This window comes from Anolis sagrei, chromosome 1 (genome assembly GCF_037176765.1).
Source record: "Anolis sagrei isolate rAnoSag1 chromosome 1, rAnoSag1.mat, whole genome shotgun sequence".
In the NCBI taxonomy this organism is placed as follows: Eukaryota; Metazoa; Chordata; class Lepidosauria; order Squamata; family Dactyloidae; genus Anolis; species Anolis sagrei.
Window position 1 is genome coordinate 250,204,231 of NC_090021.1, and position 21,811 is coordinate 250,226,041.

The 21,811-nt window shown below is 43.1% G+C and overlaps 1 protein-coding gene across 1 annotated transcript in view; it reads right to left on the reverse strand.

Annotated features, from left to right (window-relative positions):
* The window catches only part of PDE3B (phosphodiesterase 3B), a 66,091-nt gene extending 51,684 nt beyond the window's left edge, over positions 1-14,407 (reverse strand). The window contains exon 1 of the mRNA XM_060767514.2: positions 13,355-14,407. Coding sequence (XP_060623497.2) covers positions 13,355-14,239 — 885 coding nt within the window. The 5' untranslated portion in view covers positions 14,240-14,407. The remainder of the gene's footprint in view (positions 1-13,354) is intronic.
* Positions 14,408-21,811: the final 7,404 nt, after the last annotated feature.

The following is a 21,811-nucleotide window of genomic DNA, read 5'->3' on the forward strand; positions in this document are numbered from 1 at the left end:
GATATTGGTCGGAAGTTTTTAGTTTTAGTGTTGTCTTGTTCTTCCTTAGGAATTAGGGTTATAAGTGCTATTTTCCACGTATCTGGGATTTTTCTGTCCTTCATTGCTCTGTTTACTACTTTAGTTAGCTGTGGTGTTAATATGTCACTGAATGTCTTATAGTATTTATTTGTGAGCCCATCTGGGCCTGGGGATTTATCCATTGCTAGACCCGCAATTATTGTTTTTACTTCCTCTTCTGTTACTTCTCTGTTTAGCATTTCCCTCTCTTCATCTGAGAATAAATGGAAAATTCTAAAAGAAAAAATGAGATACTGGTCAAGACTAAATCTATCCCTTTTAGGTAGGGTCGCAGTGGCAAAAATGAATATTCTTGCGGAAGTACTGTACCTGTTCCGAATGATTCCAGTGGTTAAAACAACAAAAATGATAACAAACTGGCAAAAGGAACTGAATAGATTCATATGGCAAAATAAGAAGGCCAGAATCAAATTCAGAAATCTTAGCGACGAGCCTAGAAGGGGAGGCCTGGGACTCCCGGACCTCCTACTTTACTATGAAGCAGCATCGTTGGCATGGATCAGGGAGTGGGCCACGCTAAATGACGAAAGATTATTAGCCTTGGAAGGGGAAGACTTGGCCAAAGGATGGCACGCCTACCTTTGGAAAGGGAAAACCCCAAAAGAACGGAACTTCAATAACCACCTGCTCAGAGCATCGTTGCTGAAAACTTGGAAAAAATACAAGGAGCGATGGTACACAAAAACCCCACTCTGGATAGCTCCAAACGAGGCAGAACAGCGGAGAGAAACACCAAATGAAAAGTGGCTGACCTATAGACAGCTAACGAAGAGAGACAATCAGGTGATTAAATTAAAATCGCTCGAAGAAATAAGGCAGCTACACCCCCAATTTTCATGGTTCCAATATTGGCAAGTTAGCGAAAACTTCAAAGAAGACAAAAAAATAGGGTTCGAAACAAAAGACAAAGTTTGGGACAAGATATTAAGAACGGAGAGAAAGACGATCAAAAATCTCTACCAACAACTACTAGTTTGGGCTACCGAAGAAGAACAGGTTAAGGAAGTTATGGTGAAATGGGCTAAGATGATCGGGCGGACAATTACCATGTCTGAGTGGGAGGAAATTTGGAATAAAAAACTTAAATATGCATACGCCACCGAAATCAAAGAAAACTGGATCAAAATGTTTTATTTTTGGTACCAGACCCCGGAGAAAATAGCTAAATACAGTAAAGGAAAATCGGATAAGAACTGCTGGAGATGCCGGAGGAAAAAAGGAACCTTTAGTCACATGTGGTGGGAGTGTAAGAAGATTAAGAAACTCTGGAGGCTGATACACCAAAAAATCAAAGACATACTAGAAATTGAAATAGAATTTAGATCTGAACTATTTCTACTAGGAATGAGCTCCCACGACATGAGTAGAAACGACGAGAAAATCCTGTTTTACCTGACCACCGCGGCCAGAATCTGTATAGCTAAAACATGGAAAGGCAAAGAAACAGCAACGCTTGACGCATGGATCATCAAAGCCACAGAGATTATGAATATGGATCAGCTAACCCAGCTATTAAGGAAAAGTGAAACATCAAATAATAAAACGGATTGGAGTAAATTCATAACCTTCTTAAAAAAAAACAACATAAAGTACTAGTAGAACACAAGGTAAAACCCTCCTACGAGGGATCCACAAACTAGATTAATGAAAGACCTCTAGAATCACTAAGATTATAGAAATTAAAAATAAAAGATAAATCCTTACAATTAGCCAGTAAAAGCTGGACAATGTGCGCGCAGACGTCCCTGGAAGTCAGTATGAAGCGTGTGTTAGTCGTTGGTATATGTCTTGTATTTTCGTCTGCTGATAGGGGGGAAGGGGGGGAGGGGAGAAGAGTAGTTCTAGGGGGGGAGTAGAAACCAACGTTTTAAGAGGTATTTGTATAGTCGATGTATAGGATGTTTATGTATGTATGTTGATACATGTGTTTTTTTACAATGGAAAATTAATAAAGACTATTTAAAAAAAAAACGTTTTGTAAATGCTTCGTATTTCGATATTGTATTCGTTTCGTTACTGTTTTGAGGTCGTTTCGTTATTATTTCCGCATGTCTGGGCCAGTTTTATGGTTTAATTAGTGAAAAAAAATTATAATATCACACCAACAGTCAACAACAGAGGGAGAGGGAAGCTTCAGAAGGTTTTGGAGGTTTTTTAGCGTATTTCGCGGTCGCGTCCGCCATTAACGAATCGATTCGTTATTGTTTCGGAAATCGATTCGTTAATTTTTTACCATTTACGAAATTTCGTAAATATCGAACTTTTTAAAAGGAAAATTTTGTAATTATTTTAAATATCGAAACAAAAAAAAACCCCAAATACAAATCGATTTTAGAAACAAATTTTTCCGTTGTTACCCAGGCCTAATAGATACTATTCACTATATTTTAATATACAGTGAAGAGACGATTGATTTAAGGCTAAAATAAACAGTTTTAAATATTCAAAAATAACAAAAGTAAAAGCTAGTCAACAAATTGCAGTTTGCTATATAAAGCTGGCAATTGAAATTGACATTATGACAGTGGTAACCAATCTATGACCTACTCTTTTGCTCCCACACCTCTAAATTTTATCACTGCAATGAAGATAATCTTTCTTCAAGAGCAATTTATATTTAAAACTGTGCATACAGGAAGCATGTGCCTTGTTTTCATGATATCATGTTCCTTCAAACACAATTTTTTGCTTGGAAGTGAAATATATATTCCCTGTGAACCTCAGGAAAAAGAAATTGCTAGGGAGTTACCCCTGAATTCTGTGGCATGGCAGCAATGCAAGAGACTAGAATATGAAGATGTTGAATGGTGCACAATGGCTCCCATTATAAGAGATAACTCATAGTTCATCTTAGTCAGGTTTAGTTGTATCACAAAGGAAGTTACAATACATTCAGCAGAACCATTGAACAAAACTTCAGTGATATCAGATTCTCCAATGTCCAGTCTCAAATTGTGTTGTCTCAATTTACAATGCAAATCTACAAAATTTCTCCATAGATAAGTAAATCGAAGTCTCAGTCAGAATGCATGCACATCTGAGTGAGGCAGGAGACCAAGGCAGGATAATTCAATTTTGGCATGTAAGGAGTTGAAAGAGTTTTATGAAAAAAGAAGTGGGGTTTGGAAGATGGGTGAAGTAGACTTGCTTGGGTGTTGGTGATAAAAGGCTGACAGTCGAAAACCTGTCATTCAGTTAACCACAAAGCTAGCATTTTGAGCAAAGGGTTTCAATTCACTTACATTAGCTAATATTATGCTAGAGTGTATATAATACAATATAGTGGAATCTAGACTTAAGACTGTCCCAAAATGAGCAGTGTAAGTTCTTACCAAATGATAACAAAGACCAGAAACAAGTATACTTTCTATTCAGATAAAAAAAGACCAATGCAATGTTAAAATACTTAAGCAAGTTAGCTTTTCTAGAAAAGTTTAAGCAAGTTCTCTTTATTTGAAATTAGGCCAAAAAATTCAATACATATTATTAGAATTTTGATTCCCAGAGAAATTCATCCTTTTTCACATGACCAGATCCCATTCAAAGCAAAGCTCCTCTCATGGTATTGGGAGACATGTACAGCTGAAATTTTCCAGGAATGCTTAAGTGAAAAGCTAGTCTGTTGCTAATTGGCAATATCCCTGAGTTCAGATGCATAATACTTTTTATGTCTTTCCGGCCATGGTTAGCTTTCATACATCTTGTCTTGGCAAAATGTATTAGTTGCCATTCTAAGAGGGTGTGGAAACCTTTGTCAATGATTAATTTTTTCACTAGGGATGGGTCCTAAGTCTCCTGGGAAGTCAGTTAGCTTTCTTCCAGTAGAATCTCAGTTCCTAATGCTTACCAAAAGTACAAATGAAACATAGCCAATCCAATGAATGGAGGGTTTTTTTAAAGACACCTAAAAACTCTGTAACTATAAGAGGATGCTGTGCCGTGGAACTCCCAGCAGTGGAACTCTCTGCCCTGGAGTGTGGTGGAGGCTCCTTCTTTGGAAGCTTTTAAACAGAGGCTGGATGGCCATCTGTAAGGGGTGCTTTGAATGCAATATTCCTGCTTCTTGGCAGGAGGTTGGACTGGATGGCCCATGAGGTCTTTTCCAACTCTATGATTCCATGATTCTATTATTCTCCTTTCATCATCCTAGAAAAAGAAATTGGGCCCCACTCTGGGGGAAAGGTCACATATGCACGTTATTACCTATTATTATTAACATTATTATGCCTAATTTTAAAAAAATCCTTTGTTATCACTCTTCAAATTATACACAAGTCTGTTTTTTAAAACAATACTTTGTTTTTTATTTAACTCTCACTCAATAACCATTCTGCGGTGTTTTATGTTATTTTGACTTTATAAGGGAAGCTACTGTGTCTTAAATGGTCTTATAAATTGGAGTTATGTAAAATTCTGGATATACTGGATTTTTATAAAAATCAAAAGATATTATGCCCCATTTCTTAATCCCAAATTATCCAAAACCTGTTCCAATCCTTGCTAATGTCAGTTTCATATAAATCACAAAAAGATATTTTATGCTGGAATACGTAGTGTTAAATAATAATTACAATAAAGAGAAAAAGTGCTTCCACGAATGAGATGTGTTTCCAGTTTTGGCATGGCTAGTGTAACATTAGAAAACCAACTTGGATTGGTGAAACACAAAAGCTTTCTTGCTTTGAAATTTGCATACCTTTTCCATGCAAGTTCCCTACACCAGCGGCAATAAATAAATAAATAAATAAAATCAAAACATAAACACAAAAAACCTAATCTTGAAATCAGATTTCACCTTTTAGGCAGTAAAGGTGAAAGGAAACTAGTCCAATGTGGGCTAGGCAAAACTACGGTGAGGTGGATCTGTAATTGGTTAAGTGGACGAACACAGAGAGTCCAACTCTTTGATTCTATGATTCTATGATTCTAAGTCATACGCAAAAATGTTTTTATTATGGTGCATCTTATATATTGTCTTGCTACCGAAAATAAGCACTTTTTTTAACTTTCAGGGTTCAAGTAGCTTATAACTAATTCAAAGGCTTGTTACTATTAAATGAATACGATTTCTGTTTGACTTATATTTTAGAACTGTCATCAGGCAATTCCAAGTCATACATCAGTTGTGCCATTTTCAGAAAAGTCTGCTAATCGCTGAATAAATTAACTGAATTTTTTTGTATTATCATATATGATCTAATTTAGTTTGTTCTTTGTTTTTTTCTGAAAGAATATTAACATAATAAAACCTAAATGTTCAAATAAATTAATGTGCATCCTGAATTTCATTTCTTGAAAAGGAACTCGAGCTCCATTGTTAATCCCAGCCACAGTCAATCCATTGAATTAATGAAAGTGGTAAATCAACATTTATACAATTTGCACTGATTCAGTGGATCCACTCTAGATGGTTTACAAAACAAGAAAACTAGGTAAAGATATTGCTTATATTAATGTTATGTTATTAAATTAGTTTTTAAAAACTAGCTTCTATTGCCTCTGTAAAGAAAGGACATATAACTTTTTTCAAACAATCTCTTTTTATCATGAACCTCCAGCATAAATCAGCCACTATTTGAATGTCAACATAAAGAACTACATCAAAAGTTTCCAGCAAATATATTTAGCATCTTTGAACTCAACTTGATGAACATGTTTCAGAACAAACTCTTAAGAGAACTGCTCCTCATTATAACATGTATTTTCCTGTATCGGCGATGTATAATACCTTATAAAACATTGTGAAGTATCCACTGAGTTCACAATGACTCCTCCAGAGAATATGTCTACCCCCACTGAGTTTAATAAGACTTATTTCCAGCAAAGCATGTATAGGATTGCAAAAACAGTGTATTTATAAAATTATCTACTACGTGTATGAGGTGAGTACAGATGTTTATGTTGAAATGACTGGTAGTAAAAACACTGAACTGAAAAATGAATATTTATAGAATATTGCACTGTCATTAAAGATAATAGAGAATACAAAATGTGAAAATTAAACTTTAAATTATAATCAATTTAAATAAAACTTATCTCATCACTACACTATAAAAGCAAAAAGCAAAGAAATTCTAGAAAAAAATATTTTCAAACCAAAATCTAGAAGCAAGTGCCTGAAGCAAACATACACACGAATATATTGTTGTTTTAAAGCAGTGGTTACCAACCTCTGGACCACGGTCCACTGGTGGGCCACGAGACCTAAAATAAAGTCTGTGGCTCTAGATCAGTGGTTCTCAGCCTGGAGTCCTCAGATGTTTTTGGCTTTCAACTCCCAGAAATTCTAACAGTAGGTAAAGTGGCTGGGATTTCTGGGAGTTGTAGGCCAAAACACCTGGGGACCCACAGGTTGAGAACCACTGCTCTAGATTATTAAATATGGTTTTCAGTGAGCGAGCAGATGGCAACTACTGGGTGGTATATGTTTTGTAACAGAAACTAGAGCTGATGTGGCCTATTCAAGGCGATTTTCTGAATCAGCAACCCAAATTACCAAACCAAATCTAAAGTTGACCAAAAACTGATTCAGAACCTTTTTGGTACTAATACTGGAGAATGGTCCCTGGTCAAAGTGGTCCCTGGTCAAGTAGTCCCTGGTCAAAAAAAGGTTGGGAACCACAGTTTCAAAGCAATCTACAATCAGACCACAATACAGTAAATCAATCAAGCTAACAGTACAGTGCACTGAATGTTTGCCGTTTGTATGGTGTGCTCTGCCCTGAGTCACCTCCGTGGTGAGAAGGGCAGAATATAAATGCTTTAAATAATTAATTAATCTATATATATAAATCTGTTAGGTTGGTTCAACCGGACAGCAAAACTCACAAACCCCCCAACGAAACTCAACCAAAATTCCCATGCCCATAACACAACCCACAAGGTCCAAACATATCTACTCAAAATGAAAAACAACACAACAACACACTCACAAAACGGCAAAACAACAAAACTCAAAAAAACCCAACGAAACTTAACCAAAATTCCCATGCCCATAACACAACCCACAAGGTCCAAACATATCTACTCAAAATGAAAAACAACACAACAACACACTCACAAAACGCCAAAACAACAAAACTCAAAAAAAACCAACGAAACTTAACCAAAATTCCCATGCCCATAACACAACCCACAAGGTACAAACATATCTACTCAAAATGAAAAACAACACAACAACACACTCACAAAACGGCAAAACAACTGAGCACGTGCATTGTGCCCAGCCGCAAGTTCCCTGGCGCGCGCACACAGTCTTCCGGCCAACGTTCCCTCTGCGGAAGCCATGCCCACTCCAAGCCCCGCCGCGCCGCTTCCTACACACACACACCCCCTGCCGCACGCACACACACAACCCCACGCTCCATCACTCCCCCCACCGACGCACACACACACACAACCCCACTCCCCCCACCGCAGCACACACACACGCAACCCCACGCTCCATCACTCCCCCCACCGCCGCACACACACACGCAACCCCACTCCCCCCGCCGCCGCACACACACACACAACCCCACGCTCCATCACTCCCCCCGCCGCCGCACACACACACACACACAGCCCCACGCTCCATCACTCCCCTGCCCCAATCTTACCTCCTTTTACTTCACGCCACCTCCAAACCCCACCCCGCCCCTTCCCGCCCTGTCAAAATCCAGGAAAGAAGGGAAGGAAGGAAAGAAGGAAGAAAGAGAAAGGGAGGTAAAGAAAAAGGGGGAAGGAAGGAAAGTTAGAGAAAGAAGGAAGAAGAAAAGGAAAGAAAAGGAAAGATGGAAGGAAAGAAAAGAGAGACAGCAGAAGAGAAAGAAAAAAGGGGAAGGAAGGAAAGAGGTAGAGAAGGAAGAAATGAGAGACAGAGGGATGGAAAGAAAAAGGGGTAAGGAAGGAAGGAGAGAAGGAAAGGAAAAAGGGAATGAAGGAAGGAAAGAGGGAGTGAAGGAAGGGTGAAGATGTAGAGAAAGAGGGAGGGAAGGAAAGAAGGAAAGAGAGAAGGAAGAAAAGAGACCAGAAGAGAAAGAAAAAGGGGGAAGGAAGGAAGGAAGGAGAGAAGAAAAAAGGGAATGAAGGAAGGAAAGAGGGAGTGAAGGAAGGGGGAAGATATAGAGAAAGAGGGAGGGAAGGAAAGTAGGAAAGAGAGAAGGAAGAAAAGAGACTAGAAGAGAAAGAAAAAGGGGGAAGGAAAGAGATAGAGAAGGAAGAGGAGAAGGAAAGATGGGAGGGAAGGAAGGAAGGAAGGAGGGAGGGAAAGAAGGAGAGAAAGAGGGAAGGTTGGCCACAGCAACACGTGGCGGGTAAAGGTTGTTATTTCTATTATTATGATTATGCTATTATTCCTATTAGACCCTGGAGGAATGGGAGAGGTGTCAGGTCCCAGAGGCAATGCATTGCATTATTGTTATTGTTATGATGGTGGTGAAAGAAAAGGAAATAAAAAGTGAAAGAAGGAAGCAAACAGGGAGGGAAGAAAGGCAAAGGAAGAAAGGGGGAGGGAATGAAGGAAAGAGAGAAGGATGAAACCAAGTAGTGAAAGAAGGAAAGAAAGAAAGAGGTAGAGAAGGAAGAAAGGAGAGAAAGGGGTAGGAAAAGGGGGAAGGAATAGGCCTGTTTGATCAAGAAAAAATTTGTTTCTAAAATCGATTTGTAATTGGGGTGTTTTTTTGTTTCGATATTTAAAATAATTACAAAACTTTCCCCCAAAAAAGTTTTGGTATTTACAAAATTTTGTAAATATTAACGAATTTTTAGAATATTTTTTGTATTTTTTAAGAATAATATTAAAATAATATTAAAAAAATATTTTAAAATGGAAATGCCCTCTTTGGCAGGAGCCTCCTCCTCGCCCTTCTGCTGCTCCGTGGCTAAAAATTCCCTTCCTTCCCGGGGCTGGGCTCCCAAGCCTGGCGCCCAGCCTGGGGAAGAAGGAGCACGGAGCGGAGCACCAAAGGGGCGAGGGGGAAGCTGCTGCCGCTGAGGGCGAGGAGGAGGCTACTGGCGAAGGGGGCTTCAGCGGCGGCAGCTTCCCCCTCGCCCCTTTGCTCCTCCGTCCTCCTTCTTCCCCAAGCTGGGCGCCAGGCTTGGGAGCCCAGCCCGGGGAGGAAGGAAACTTTTAGCCACGGAGCAGCAGAAGGGCGAGGGGGAAGCTGCCGCCGCTGAGGCCCTCTTCGCCAGCAGCCTCCTCCTCGCCCTTCTGCTGCTCCGTGGCTAAAAATTCCCTTCCTTCCCGGGGCTGGGCTCTCAAGCCTGGCGCCCAGCCTGGGGAAGAAGGAGCACGGAGCGGAGCACCAAAGGGGCGAGGGGGAAGCTGCTGCCGCTGAGGGGGAAGCTCCTGCCAAAGAGGGCCTCAGCCTAAGGGCGAGCGCGCGCGGGCTGGCCAATCGGGAGCCGCGCTCGTGCCCAACAGGCAGGCGCGGGGCTTGGCTCACTGGGTGCGCGCTCACGCCGCCCCTTCGCCCCTGCCCGCCCCATTTACGAAACGAGCGAAAGCTCGTTAAAACTGTGGGGGTTGTCGTTTCGATATTTAAAAACCCTTCCGGGTTTGAAAATATGTTTTGTTATCGTTTCATATATGCAAAAATTAACGAATGTTTAACGAATTAACGAACGAAACCGCACAGGCCTAGGAAGGAATAGGTAGGTACCTCTCTTTCATAATAGTCCAGATATCTACCTCAACTTTGATAAGTTTTACTATAGGCCACAGCAACGCGTGGCAGGGCACAGCTAGTTAATAATAAAATTTTAATTTCAAGCATATCTAAGTGTTTTTCACAACTTCACATTAAAAATATTTAGTCTAATAAGTCTTGATAGCTGAGAGGTGAGTAATCCAATTATACATTCACTCAACAGTTTTGCTGAACTGAACAGAACCTCCTCCTAAATAGCCATGCTAAAGATTACAGTCCTAGGTACTAGTTAACAGAGATTTTTATATATACAGTTCATGGAGATGAGCCAAATTAACAGAGGCTTCCAGGTGCCTTCTGCACTATTACTGTGGAATGGTCACGCAACCTTTTTGATCATTCATATTATGTTGTAAAAGACAATGTTATTATTTAGTGACCAAGATAAATTGTGGATCAATCCATAGTAAATCTGTATCCACCAATGCACATTTTAAGTGAAAGCACTACTGGTTCAATTATATACACAAGGCACTTAATAATCTATTTCTATAGTGATTTACAAGTGCTATCATTTTCACAAGTGCTATCATTGTATTTCTTTAGAGGTGAATTTTGGCATTTCAAAGACCAAATACCACCTGCTTAACAATGTGCAACTTATTCAACCCTATTCAAATGTTGATACAGCTCTCCTGATATCCTCTTCTCACAACATTGTTTGCTGGCATCTCATAAAATAAGGACTTTTATTGCCCTCCCCCTTAACCTATCAAAATATAACAGGTTACTTCTCAAAATCACTGTTAATATGATCCATGGTGCTTCCCAACTCCCCACCCCCACTCCTTAACTAAAGTGAACCAGGGAGCTGGATTTTACTGGTTATCTCACATGCCAAACAATGCTGTAAAAAGAAACTGAACTGTCTCTTACTGGGATCGTACGCAATTCTCTTTACCTGTGAACACCACTTCTCATCATGGGGGAGATAATAAGGATGAGGAGGGTGAGATGTGCTTCCTTTTCAAAAGCTGTACAGTTTTAACAATAGACTAGTTCGCATTCTATGTGGCAATCTGTAGTTAATAGCCTGGAAATTCATGCCAACTTCGCAACTTCAAAGTTTGACTGTCTGTACCAAAAAGTGCCCTATTTTCATGGTTCTTTAGGGCATGAACAAGGTTAAGTATGGCAGAATTGTTTCCAAAGCTACGTTGGCTTTTTAAAGTTAATAAAATAAGTCTGCTAATTTAATTAGAGAACATTAGTAGCACAAAGCAAGGAAAATCCACAAATTATACTGCTGATAGTAATGGCTGACAATATCAGGGCATACAAGACTGTCATTTATGATGCAGCAAATATTGCTTACAATAATCAAAGTTTTTCATTTTAGGAGGCTGGCAGTTTGAAAGCTCAATTGATCAAAAATTGTACCTGGACGTACTCAAATTAACACAGAGGTTAACATTGCCACAGTAGCTTTTTAAACAGCAAACGGTGTACCCCTTTTCTCTTTTCTTCGACCTGCTCAAACATCCCAAACAGGAGCAAGGCACGCTGCAAGCAATGTATTCTATCCAAGACCTCACCTATACTGTTTCAAACTGGTATTGAAGGAAGTGCAGATTGCACTACGGAACAAAATTTGAAAAATATTTTGTTCCTGGTTTGAAAGCATTATTTCCTGTTTAATTATGCAGTCCTCACTTTGAAAGTAGTTGTTGCACTCCAGAAACTTCATTTTTGTGGTTGTCACAAACTATGTTGAACTGGGGATGACTCTATGAGATACTCATTGAAATGTGCTGAAGGATGTTCTGCAAAAACTTTGTTTTTGAAGTTTAATTCACTTTTTCCATGGTTTTTATGATAGAACCAGGAGCCCCCGGTTGCACAGTGGGTTAAATGGCTAAGCTGCAGAACTTGCTGACCATAAGGTCGGTGGCTTGAATCCGGAGAATGGGGTAAGCTCCAGTTTCTGCCAACCTAGCAGTTTGAGAACATGCAAATGTGAGTAGATCAATAGATACTGCTTTGGTGGGAAGGTAAGAGTGCTTTAGCAGTCATGCTGGCCACATGAACGTGGAGGCGTCTATGGACAACGCTGGCTCTTGGACTTAGAAATGGAGATGAGCACCACTTCCCCTAGCTAGACTTAATGTCAAGAGGAAACCTTTACCTTTACTATGATAGAACCAATTAGAAAATGACATTTATACAAAAATGTGTAACACTGTGTCATTACAATGGAGATCATGGGATGGATCTACACAGTTTGAACTGCATTATACGGTCAGCACCTTTAATGCAGTTTGAATGGCAGTGAGTTGCATTATGTGACTAGACGACCTAGTTCAAACTGCATTAGATCTAGCCAGGGGACCAGTTTGGGGCTCGGATGGTGATGAAACAAACCACAGAGCTGGGTTGCTGTGAGTTTTCTGGGCTGTATAGCCATGTTCCAGAAGGATTCGGCCATATCTAAGGCAGGCATCCTCTGAGATTGACCCCTCACATATCCCTAGAAATACTTATGTCGTTCAGACTGTATGGCCAAGTCGTTCAGACTTAAATACTTAATAGCCGGAAAGAGTCAAGCTTTGAAGCCGCAAGGCCATTCAATGCCAATCAAGGTGGCCAATTGCAACATTCACACCAGCCTCAAAGGAGCCCCCAGTGGCGCAGTAGGTTAAACCCTTGTGCTGGCTGGACTGATGACCAACAGGACGCAGATTCGAATCCGGGCACAGCGTGGATGAGCTCCCTCTGTCAGCTCCTGCTCCCCATGCGGGAACATGCGAGAAGCCTCCCACAAAGGATGGTAAAACATCAAAAACATCCTGGCATCCCCTAGGCAACGTCCTTGCAGATGGCCAATTGAGAAGCAACTTGCAGTTTCTCAAGTTGCTCCTGACATGAAACAGGCAAGAGTTCTTTCTCCCACTCTGGACATTCCACAGATATATAAACCTCACTTGCCTGTTTTCTAACTGATCAGTTTGGGGCTCAATTTGTGATGAAACAAACCACAGAACTGGGTTGCTGTGAGTTTTCCGGGCTGTATGGCAATGTTCCAGAAGCATTATCTCCTGACCTTTCACCCACATCTATGGCAGGCATCCTGAGAGGTTGTGAGGTCTGTTGGAAACTAGGCAAATGAGGTTTATAGTTCTGTGGAATGTCCAGGGTGGGAGAAAGAACTCTTGTGTGCTATTCAGTGCTAATCAAGGTGGCCAACTGCAACATTTACACTTGCCTCAAAGAGACCAGAGTTCTTTCTCCCACCCTGGACATTCCACAGATATATAAACCTCACTTGCTCACTTGATTTGTGAGCACATCTCACAAATAAATAAATAAATAAACCTCTGAGGACGCCTGCCATAGATGTGGGCAAAAGGTCAGGAGAGAATGCTTCTAGAACATGGTCATACAGCCCGAAACACCAACAACAACCCTTACAGCCCAGAAAACTCACAGCAACCCAGTGATTCTGGCCATGAAAGCCTTCGATAACAAACCACAGAGCTCTGATGTGCACGATGAGGAGCTTGCTTGCTTTCGCGCGCTTTCGAAGGAGTTTGAACTGTAGAGATCGGTAGATGGGGCCCGAGAAAGGTGTCCTGTAGGGGACATACCTGCTCCTTGGAGATGCAAGGCAGCGAGGGTCTGCGGTGTATTTTGCAGCTGCCGAAGTAACCGCCGGAGGTGGTCTCGCCGAGGGAGACGCAGCTGGATCTCCTCCTGCTGCCGCCGCCGCTGGTCCGGATGACAGGCACCTTCTCCTCGGCGGCGGCGGCGGGGGGCCAGGAGGGCTGGTGTGTCTGTGCGGGGGGCGAGCCGGAGGGGTTCGCCGGGAGGAAGGGTCCGCCCCTCCGCCGCCGCGCGCCCTTGCCTTGGAGGAGCAGGGCGAGGGAGGTGCCGGCCAGGCCGGCGGCGGCGGCGAGCAGGGGCCGGAGGGCGGGCGGGAGCGAGCGGAGTGAGGCGAGGGCGAGGAGCCAGGCGAGGGCGGCGAAGAGCAGCACGAGGAGGCTGCGCCGGAGCCGGAGCCCGCGCTGGAGGAGGGCCAGCCCGGCCACGGCGCCCAGCGAGGCCAGGAGGCGCCCGGGCACGGCCCGCAGCTCCGCCTCGCCCTCGGGGCACCAGCGCAGCGCCGCCGCCTCGCCCGCGAAGCAGCACAGCGGCAGCGCCAGCAGCCACCGCCCGGCCCCGTCGCGGGACAAGTAGCCCGTGAGGAAGAAGAAGGCGCAGGCCAGGCTGAAGAGCGGGCTCAGGCACTGGCCCAGGCCCAGCAGGCGCAGCGTTAGCGGGGGGCCGGCCTCCCCCGCCCACAGGAGCAGCACCACCAGCAGCAGCGTCAGCGCCGGGCCCAGCAGCGCCGAGCCCAGCAGCGCCCGCCACCACCAGGACGGCGCGCCCGCGAGGCTTCTCCGGGGAGGGCCCGCCGCGCAGCCCTTCACGAAGCCGTTCCTCGGAAGTTTGTGGGAAGGCGCGCCTTCGCCTTCCTCCTTCTCCCCCTTCATGGCGCGGCCCACCCGCTCGCCCGTCAGCTGCTTCGCCTCCCGCCCGGCGCTCGCCTCATCTTTTCGAAGCAGGAGGAGGAGGAGGATCCAGGAGGGACCGAGCGGCACCACAGCTCCCCTCCGCTCTGAAGGAGCTTACAAAGAGGCGGCGGCAGCAGCAGAAGAAGAAAGTCCGGACTCGGAGCATGGTGGGTAAAAGGGGGAGGGAGGGAGCGGGGAGGGAGGGAGGGAAGGGGAGAGAAAAAAGGTGGGGGAGAAAAAGTATCTCTTTCCTTCTCTCTCTCTCTCACTCCCGCGCGCGCTGAGAGGGGGGGGGGGGCTCGCGCGCTCCTCCCCTAAGCTCGCGCCGGGGAGTTCGCTTGGCTCGCGCGCCTTCGCTCGAACGCTCACAAAGCAAGCGAGCGCGCCAGAGGGAGGGAAGCTAATCTCCCCGCTGAACTTTCAAGCTCCCCTCTACGTGACGTCACTGGGGCAAGGGGAGCTGCCCAACTGACGGTTGGGTTCTAACGGTCGCCCACGAGGAAGGAGGGAGGCAGGCCCGTAGCCATGATTTTGATTGGAAGGGGGGGCGGGGGGCGAGGATCTACCCTGGCAAATCTTTTGTATCGTTATCCCACTATCCCCACGCATATGGGATATATTGAACATGGTGATCAGATCATGATATGAATAAACATAACACTTTAAATCAGGGGTCCTCAAACTAAGGCCCGGGGGCCAGATGCGGCCCTCCAAGTTCATTTACCCAGCCCTCGCTCAGGGTCAACCTAAGTATGAAACTACTTGAAAACACACAATAAACGACAGCAATCCTATCTCATCAGTCAAAAGCAGGGCTACACTTTCCATTGAAATACGAATAAGTTTATATTTGTTAAAATTGTTCTTAATTTTAATTATTGTATTGTTTTAAAATGTTTTTTGCACTACAAATAAGATATTTGCAGTGTGCATGATTTTTTCAAATTATAATCCGGCCCGCCAACAGTCTGAGGGATTGTGACCTGGCCCTCTGTTTAAAAAGTTTGTGGACCCCTGCTTTAAATAATGTCCCAGTAAGGCCAAGATGAAGTACTTTGGCCACATCACGAGAAGACAGGAAAGCTTAGAGAAGACAATGATGCTGGGGAAAATGGAAGGAAATGGGAAGAGGGGCTGACCAAGAGCAAGATGGATGGATGGGATCCTTGAAGTGACTGGATTGACCTTGAAGGAGCTGGGGGTGGTGACGGCCGACAGGGAGCTCTGGCGTGGGCTGGTCCATGAGGTCACCAAGAGTCAGAAACGACAGAATGAATGAGCAACAACAAAGGCCTTCTTGTGGACCACCCTGAGAATTTCGGGGGGGCTAAAGCCCCTCAAGCCCCCTCTCCCCCGCTACATGCTCAGGGAGGAAAGGAGGGGGGGGGTGCGAGCGATCGAGAGAGAGAGAGAGAGAGAGAGAGAGAGGCCTCTGCATGGTTCTGCTGAACTCAGTGGGCCCACCAAGGTCCCTGAGGGTGAGTCTTGTCTTGCTCACGTTATTGTCCAAGGCTTTCATGGCTGGAATCACTGGGTTGTTGTAGGTTTTTTGGGCTGTTTGGACAATACTTCTAGATCATGGCCATACAGCTCGAAAAACCTACAATAACCCCTTCCTCACGTTGTTCCAGGACAGGAGCACCTGGATTTCAGAAGGACCTGCTGGCCTTCACATTAGCATTGGGAACCTTTTAGTTTAGGAAACTAAAAGCCCAGTGGAAGTGTGATGAGAACAGCAGTGTAGATGCTCAAACAGAAAACTAGAAATACATGATACCACATGTCCAGAGGTCTAGGGAAGCACCAAATATGACAAGTAGAAAAGATATGAATAGCTGCACATTCATTGCTGAAGTGCACTTGTGTGCTAGCCTGACAAGTTGAATCAGGAAGTGTACTGTATTGCTGGCACACATATCCAGGATGTCATTGACAACTCGCCAAAACTCATCAAGAACACAGATCCTTATTCATGTGGGTACAGTAACATGGACAAGAACACCTTCGAGCTGATCATCTCCTACTATAAAGCTTTGGATAGGAAGCTGAAGGAGTCTGGGGCACAGGTGGTATTTTCATCAATTCTGTCAGTCAAGGATAAAGGACTGACACAGGGACTGAAAGATGTTTTAATTTTATGTGACTTGTTTTATACTTTTGTACTGTTTTTATCGGTTGTATGTTATATGTGCACCCTGGAGTGCTCTGTAAGCTGCCCCGAGTCCCTTCGGGAAGATGGTGGCAGGATATAAATAAAGTTATTATTATTATTATTATTATTATTATTATTATTATACTAAAAGTAAACAACTACCTACATTGATGATGTAGGTGGGAGAGGTTTTGCTCTTGGGACCATGATCTTCATTTCTTAGAGGACTGCTGGATACAGAAGGGCTGCACCTCATGAAGCTTGGTAAGTCTGATCCAAGAGGGTTTTAGATTTGGAGATTATAATTCAAAAATTAGTCCAAAGACAATCTCAACTAAGCACAAAGGTGTGAATTCTAGAGGAGAAGTTGAAGGAGAGACTGGGATTCACAAAAACAAATTAACAAAAACCCTAGCAGTAAACTAATAGGTGAGAATAAACAAATTTTAAATGTCTATATGTCAATTCAAAGCATTTAAGACAAACAAGATGAGCCTGAAAACTTAGTGTAGGAAGGTAAATGTGACTTTACAGGCATAACAGAGACCTGATGGAATGAGTCCTATGATTAGAATATTATGTACAATTGAAAGATATAACCTATTCAAAACAACTGATGTGACAGAAAAGACAAATTCATCCATAGATATAAACTATTTATTTATTTATTTATTTCAGATATTTGTACCCCGTCCTTCTCAAGTCCCCTCCCCCCGGGGGAGGGGGACTCAGGGCAGCTTCCAGCCGGCAGTGATTTGATGCCTCCATGTACACACAATAAACACATAATACAACCAGTAATTACAAACAATTAAAACATTAAATCAATTCAATTAAAATATGCTTAAATATAACAACTTTGTGGCCTTATTTAGCTGATTTCTGAGGTTAAGACTCCATCAGGCTTGTTCATAGTCCATTACCATAACAATTGTCATCACTATCATTGTCATTGTTAGCATTATTACCTTAAGGCCTGGTCCCACCTCCACGTTTTCAACTTCTTTCTGAAGCTGAGGAGGGTTGACAACAACCTAATTTTCCCGGGAGCCTGTGGTGGTTCCACAGGCAAGGGACCACCACCAAGAAGGGCCTGTCCCTCGTCCTCGCCAAGCACATTTGTGGCAGAGGTTGGGCTGAGAGCAGGGTCTCCCTAGAAGATCTTAAACTCCAAGGTGGGATGCAGAAGGAGAAACGTTCAGACAGGTATGCTGGTGTTGGGGTTCAGCCTGTGTGTGAACCTGAACCTGATTCTCTGATGGTATTTCCTGATACCCATGTAGATGTCAATGTGAATTCTGAGGCCAATTTAGATGATGATGGTTTGAGTAGTGAAAATCCTTCAGCCTTGGAAAGCAAAAGTCAAGATTCCCACGAGAACATGTATTCCGAGCCGAGAGGAGACGGTTCACTCCCTTTTCCTCCCAGTCTTAGTGCTCCATAGAATCAGACACCTGGCCTGCCTAATGAGGATAGGAGGGGGCAGATTTGGCAGAGTCGGGGAGAAGCACAAAGTTTACGTAGGTCAGCTAGGTTGAAAGGAATCCAAATAAAACCTGCGGGAGTGTCTCGCAATAGATTTCTCGGCCTTAAATATGCCTGGCCTGAATACAGCTTCAGACCAGGCATCGTTCCAGTTTCATGTGCCAGCGTTTGCAGGTCTCCTGATTCCAGTAGCCTTGTTCCTCGGAGGTTTTCTAGTTGTCTCAAGTACAGTTAGTGGATTGCTAACAGGTTCCAGGATTCAGCAGTTTTGCTGTGGGTTTTATGATCTTGTTTATGGACATTTCTTGTTGCTGATTTTTACTGTGACTTTTTACCTTTGCATTTTTCCTCTATTTTGTATTCATCTTTCATCAATAAAAAGGATTGTTTTCCTGAAGCCAAGTGTGGTAGATTTTTGTCTGGGGTTCCAGTTTCCTGCTCTGGGTTGCAACAGCTGCGCCGGAACCGTATAGGGTTTCATAGATCAAGACCAGCACTTTGAATTGTGCTCAGAACGGGACCGGCAGTTAGTGCAGCTGACATAACAGGGTGTGGTATGCTCCCTGTATGACGCTCCAATGAGTAGTCTAGCTGCAACCCGTTGGATTAGTTTCAGTTTCGGAGCAATCTTCAAAGGCAACCCCATTTAGAGTGCGTTGCAGTAATCTATTTGGGATGTAACAAGCATGGACCAGATCAGATGGGCGCAGCTGGCGCACAAGTTTTAATTGTGCAAAAGCTCTCCTAGCCACCGCTGAGACCTGGGATTCCAGGCTCAGCTATGAGTCCAAGATCACTCCCAAGCTGTGAACCTGCGTCTTCAGGGGGAGTGTTACTCCATCTAACACAGGCTGTAACACTATGCCCTGTTCAGCCTTATGGCTGACCAGTACAATCTCTGTCTTGTCTGGATTCAATTTCAATTTGTTAGCTCTCATCCAGTCCGACACAGCTGCCAAGCACCGATTCAAAGTCTGGACAGCCTCCTTGGTAACAAGTGGGAAGGAGTGACAGATTTGGATGTCATCTGCATAGAGATAACACCTCATTCCGAAACTCCGGATGATCTCCCCCAGCGGCTTCATGTAGATGTTAAATAACATCGGGGACAGTATTAAACCCTGTGGGACTCTACAAAACAATGGCTGTGGGGTCGAACAGGTGTCACCTGTCTAATGGGGTCCATTAGAATAATCAGAATGGATCATTTGAGTATGGTATCACCTCCTCCCCCTTATCCTCAGGCTTCATAGCCATAGTTTTATTCTTGCTCCAAAATCATTAATCCTCAGAAGTGTCTGTGGGCCTCTGTAGGTCCTCCAGTGCTATTCTATGGCACGCTTCTGACCCAAGTATAATAAAAAATAGGGTTTACTATTATCCACAGCCTCAGATATCCACAAGGGCTCTTGGACCATATCCCTCGTGGATAATCAAGTTGTGTAAAAATAAAAGGGGATAAATACATCTGTTGAAGGGATTTACTATAGGCTACCAAATCAAGAAGAAGGGGTATATGATGCTTTTCAGAAACTAATATAAATCTCAACGATACAAAAATTAATCGTTATAACTTCTGAGAGACTAAATGCTAAGCATGGGTTTCCCAACACATTTCTAATGTACCTTGCAAATAAAATCTTATTTTAAAGGATAGAGGCAGGAGCATGGGGATTAGCAATCCTGGATTTATTTATTTATTTATTTCCTATATTTATACCCCACACTTTTCACCCCTGAGGGGGGACTCAGGGCAGCCTCACAAACACCATACAGTGTCGTCATAATAAAACAATCAACAATACATTAAAATATTTAAAATATTAAAAAATAATTTAAACAATTGAGTAACACACACCTATTAAAGTCAAAATCTAAAACCCAGTCCGGGTCAAATCATTGCCATAAGTGTTAAAATTTTCTTTTACTTGATGCTCACTAATCGAACGCTTGGTCCCAAAGCCAGGTCTTGATTTTTCTTCTAAAAGACAGGAGGGAAGTGGCCATTCAGATGTCTCTGGGAAGAGCATTCCACAGGCCACTGATGAAAAGGCCCTGTCCCTCATCCCCACCAATCACTACAACATGTGAAAAGGTCCTTGGTTGTATTGTTGTTTGTAAGTTGAACATGAACCAACAGAGTGGCGCTACAGCAAAGGCAAATGCTAATGTATCCTACATTAATACAATTATTGCTTCCAAGTCATGGAAAGTACTGCATTCAGTTGTGGCTACTCAGTTTTCAGAAGGATACAAACAAATTGGATCAAGTTCACAAAAAGGCAAAAAGGATAATAACATGTGTAGAAAGGTTGAAGGAGCTGGGCATATTTAGCTTAGTAAAGAAAAGACCAAGGGGTAACATGATTGCACTTTTTAAATGTTTCTAGGGCTATCACAGAGAGGAAGGGTGCAGGCCTGTTCCCTGATCCCCCAAACAGTGGGATCACATCTAATGGTTTCAAGTTACAGGAGAGTAGATTTCATCTGAATATTTGCCTTTTTGTGAACTTTAAAATTCATAATGGAACCAATTGCCTGGAGCGGTGGTAGAGTCTCCTGGACCTCTTTTTTTAAAAGGCTAAATAGTTACCTGCTGGAAATGCTTTAGCTAGAGATCCTGCATTGAGCAGGAGGTGGCCCATGGCACTCCATCTAACTCTGTGATTCCATAACTTGGTGTGGCAGGCTAATTCATTTTCTCCCATTCTTTCTGTATTTCTGTTCCTTGCATTCTCAGTAATTCTAGAGGCACATTCTGTTACTTTGCTTGTTGAAAATAAGAACACAGAACTACAGAAGGATTCCCTATCTCACTGTTTACTGCAGACACTCTGCATCAACCTGACAACTGAAAATCTATTTCTCTAGTCCTTTACCACCCTCCCAATGCCAAAGCTGTCAAAAATCTTTCAACTAAACAGAGAACAAGGAGGGGATGAGGGGCTGGATGAGCAGAAAAAGACTTTGTAAAAAGCTTGCCTCAGTGGTCTTGTTAACTGAAGAACATCCATACATCCGGCTTTGGAATTCATTACCTGGTGAAACTAGACAAGCCCCTACCCTAGTAGCTTTTAAGAAAGATCTAAAAACTTGGCTTTTCCAATATGCTTTCAGAGAGTGACAATTCAGCCTATCTGTTGATTCCATCTACAGTTGTTTCATGATGCACTTTCCCCCGTCCTCAATAAAGGCCAACCCCACTGCTCCTACTTCTTGGGCTCCTCCCTCACAAATACATCCCTATCTCACCCAGGGTTTTAACATTTTATCTCATGCATTTGGCCCACCTTTTGTGATTGATTTTTATTATGTTATTTTGCACTATTTTATTATGTTATTTTATGTATTTTGTTGTGATGTAATTTTTCTGTTGTTTCATGCCTAATTATGCTGCAATATTTCAGGGCTTGGCCTTATGTTAGCCGCCCCGAGTCCCCTATGGGGAGATGGTGGCGGGTTACAAATAAAGATGATGATTATGATACAGCCCATCTATATAATCCAACTAGCTGCTGACTGTATGTATTGAGATAAATAACTCCTTTCCAAAATGCTCAAGGAATAGCTGACCCTCCACATGACTCAGCAGTCAGAAGTAAATAGCATCATACACTTCACAACGCATTGAAATTTAAAAAAAAAAGTTCTCCAGAAAACATGTTTCCGAATGTTGATCTTGTGCACAACATGTTAGCACAAACCCCATTTGGAAGAGCAACCCAGAATCCCAATCTTTTAATAGTCAAGGTCTGCCAAGGTATACACATAACTCATGTCTAACATCCATAGTAGACTGTATAGAGCCTCTCTCCTGAACTCACCTCTTGCCAGTTTGATGTTGGGCCCAGTGCCATTATCCCATTTATGAAAATAACTCTGAACTTTTTGTACTCGTCACCTAAGTCACACAT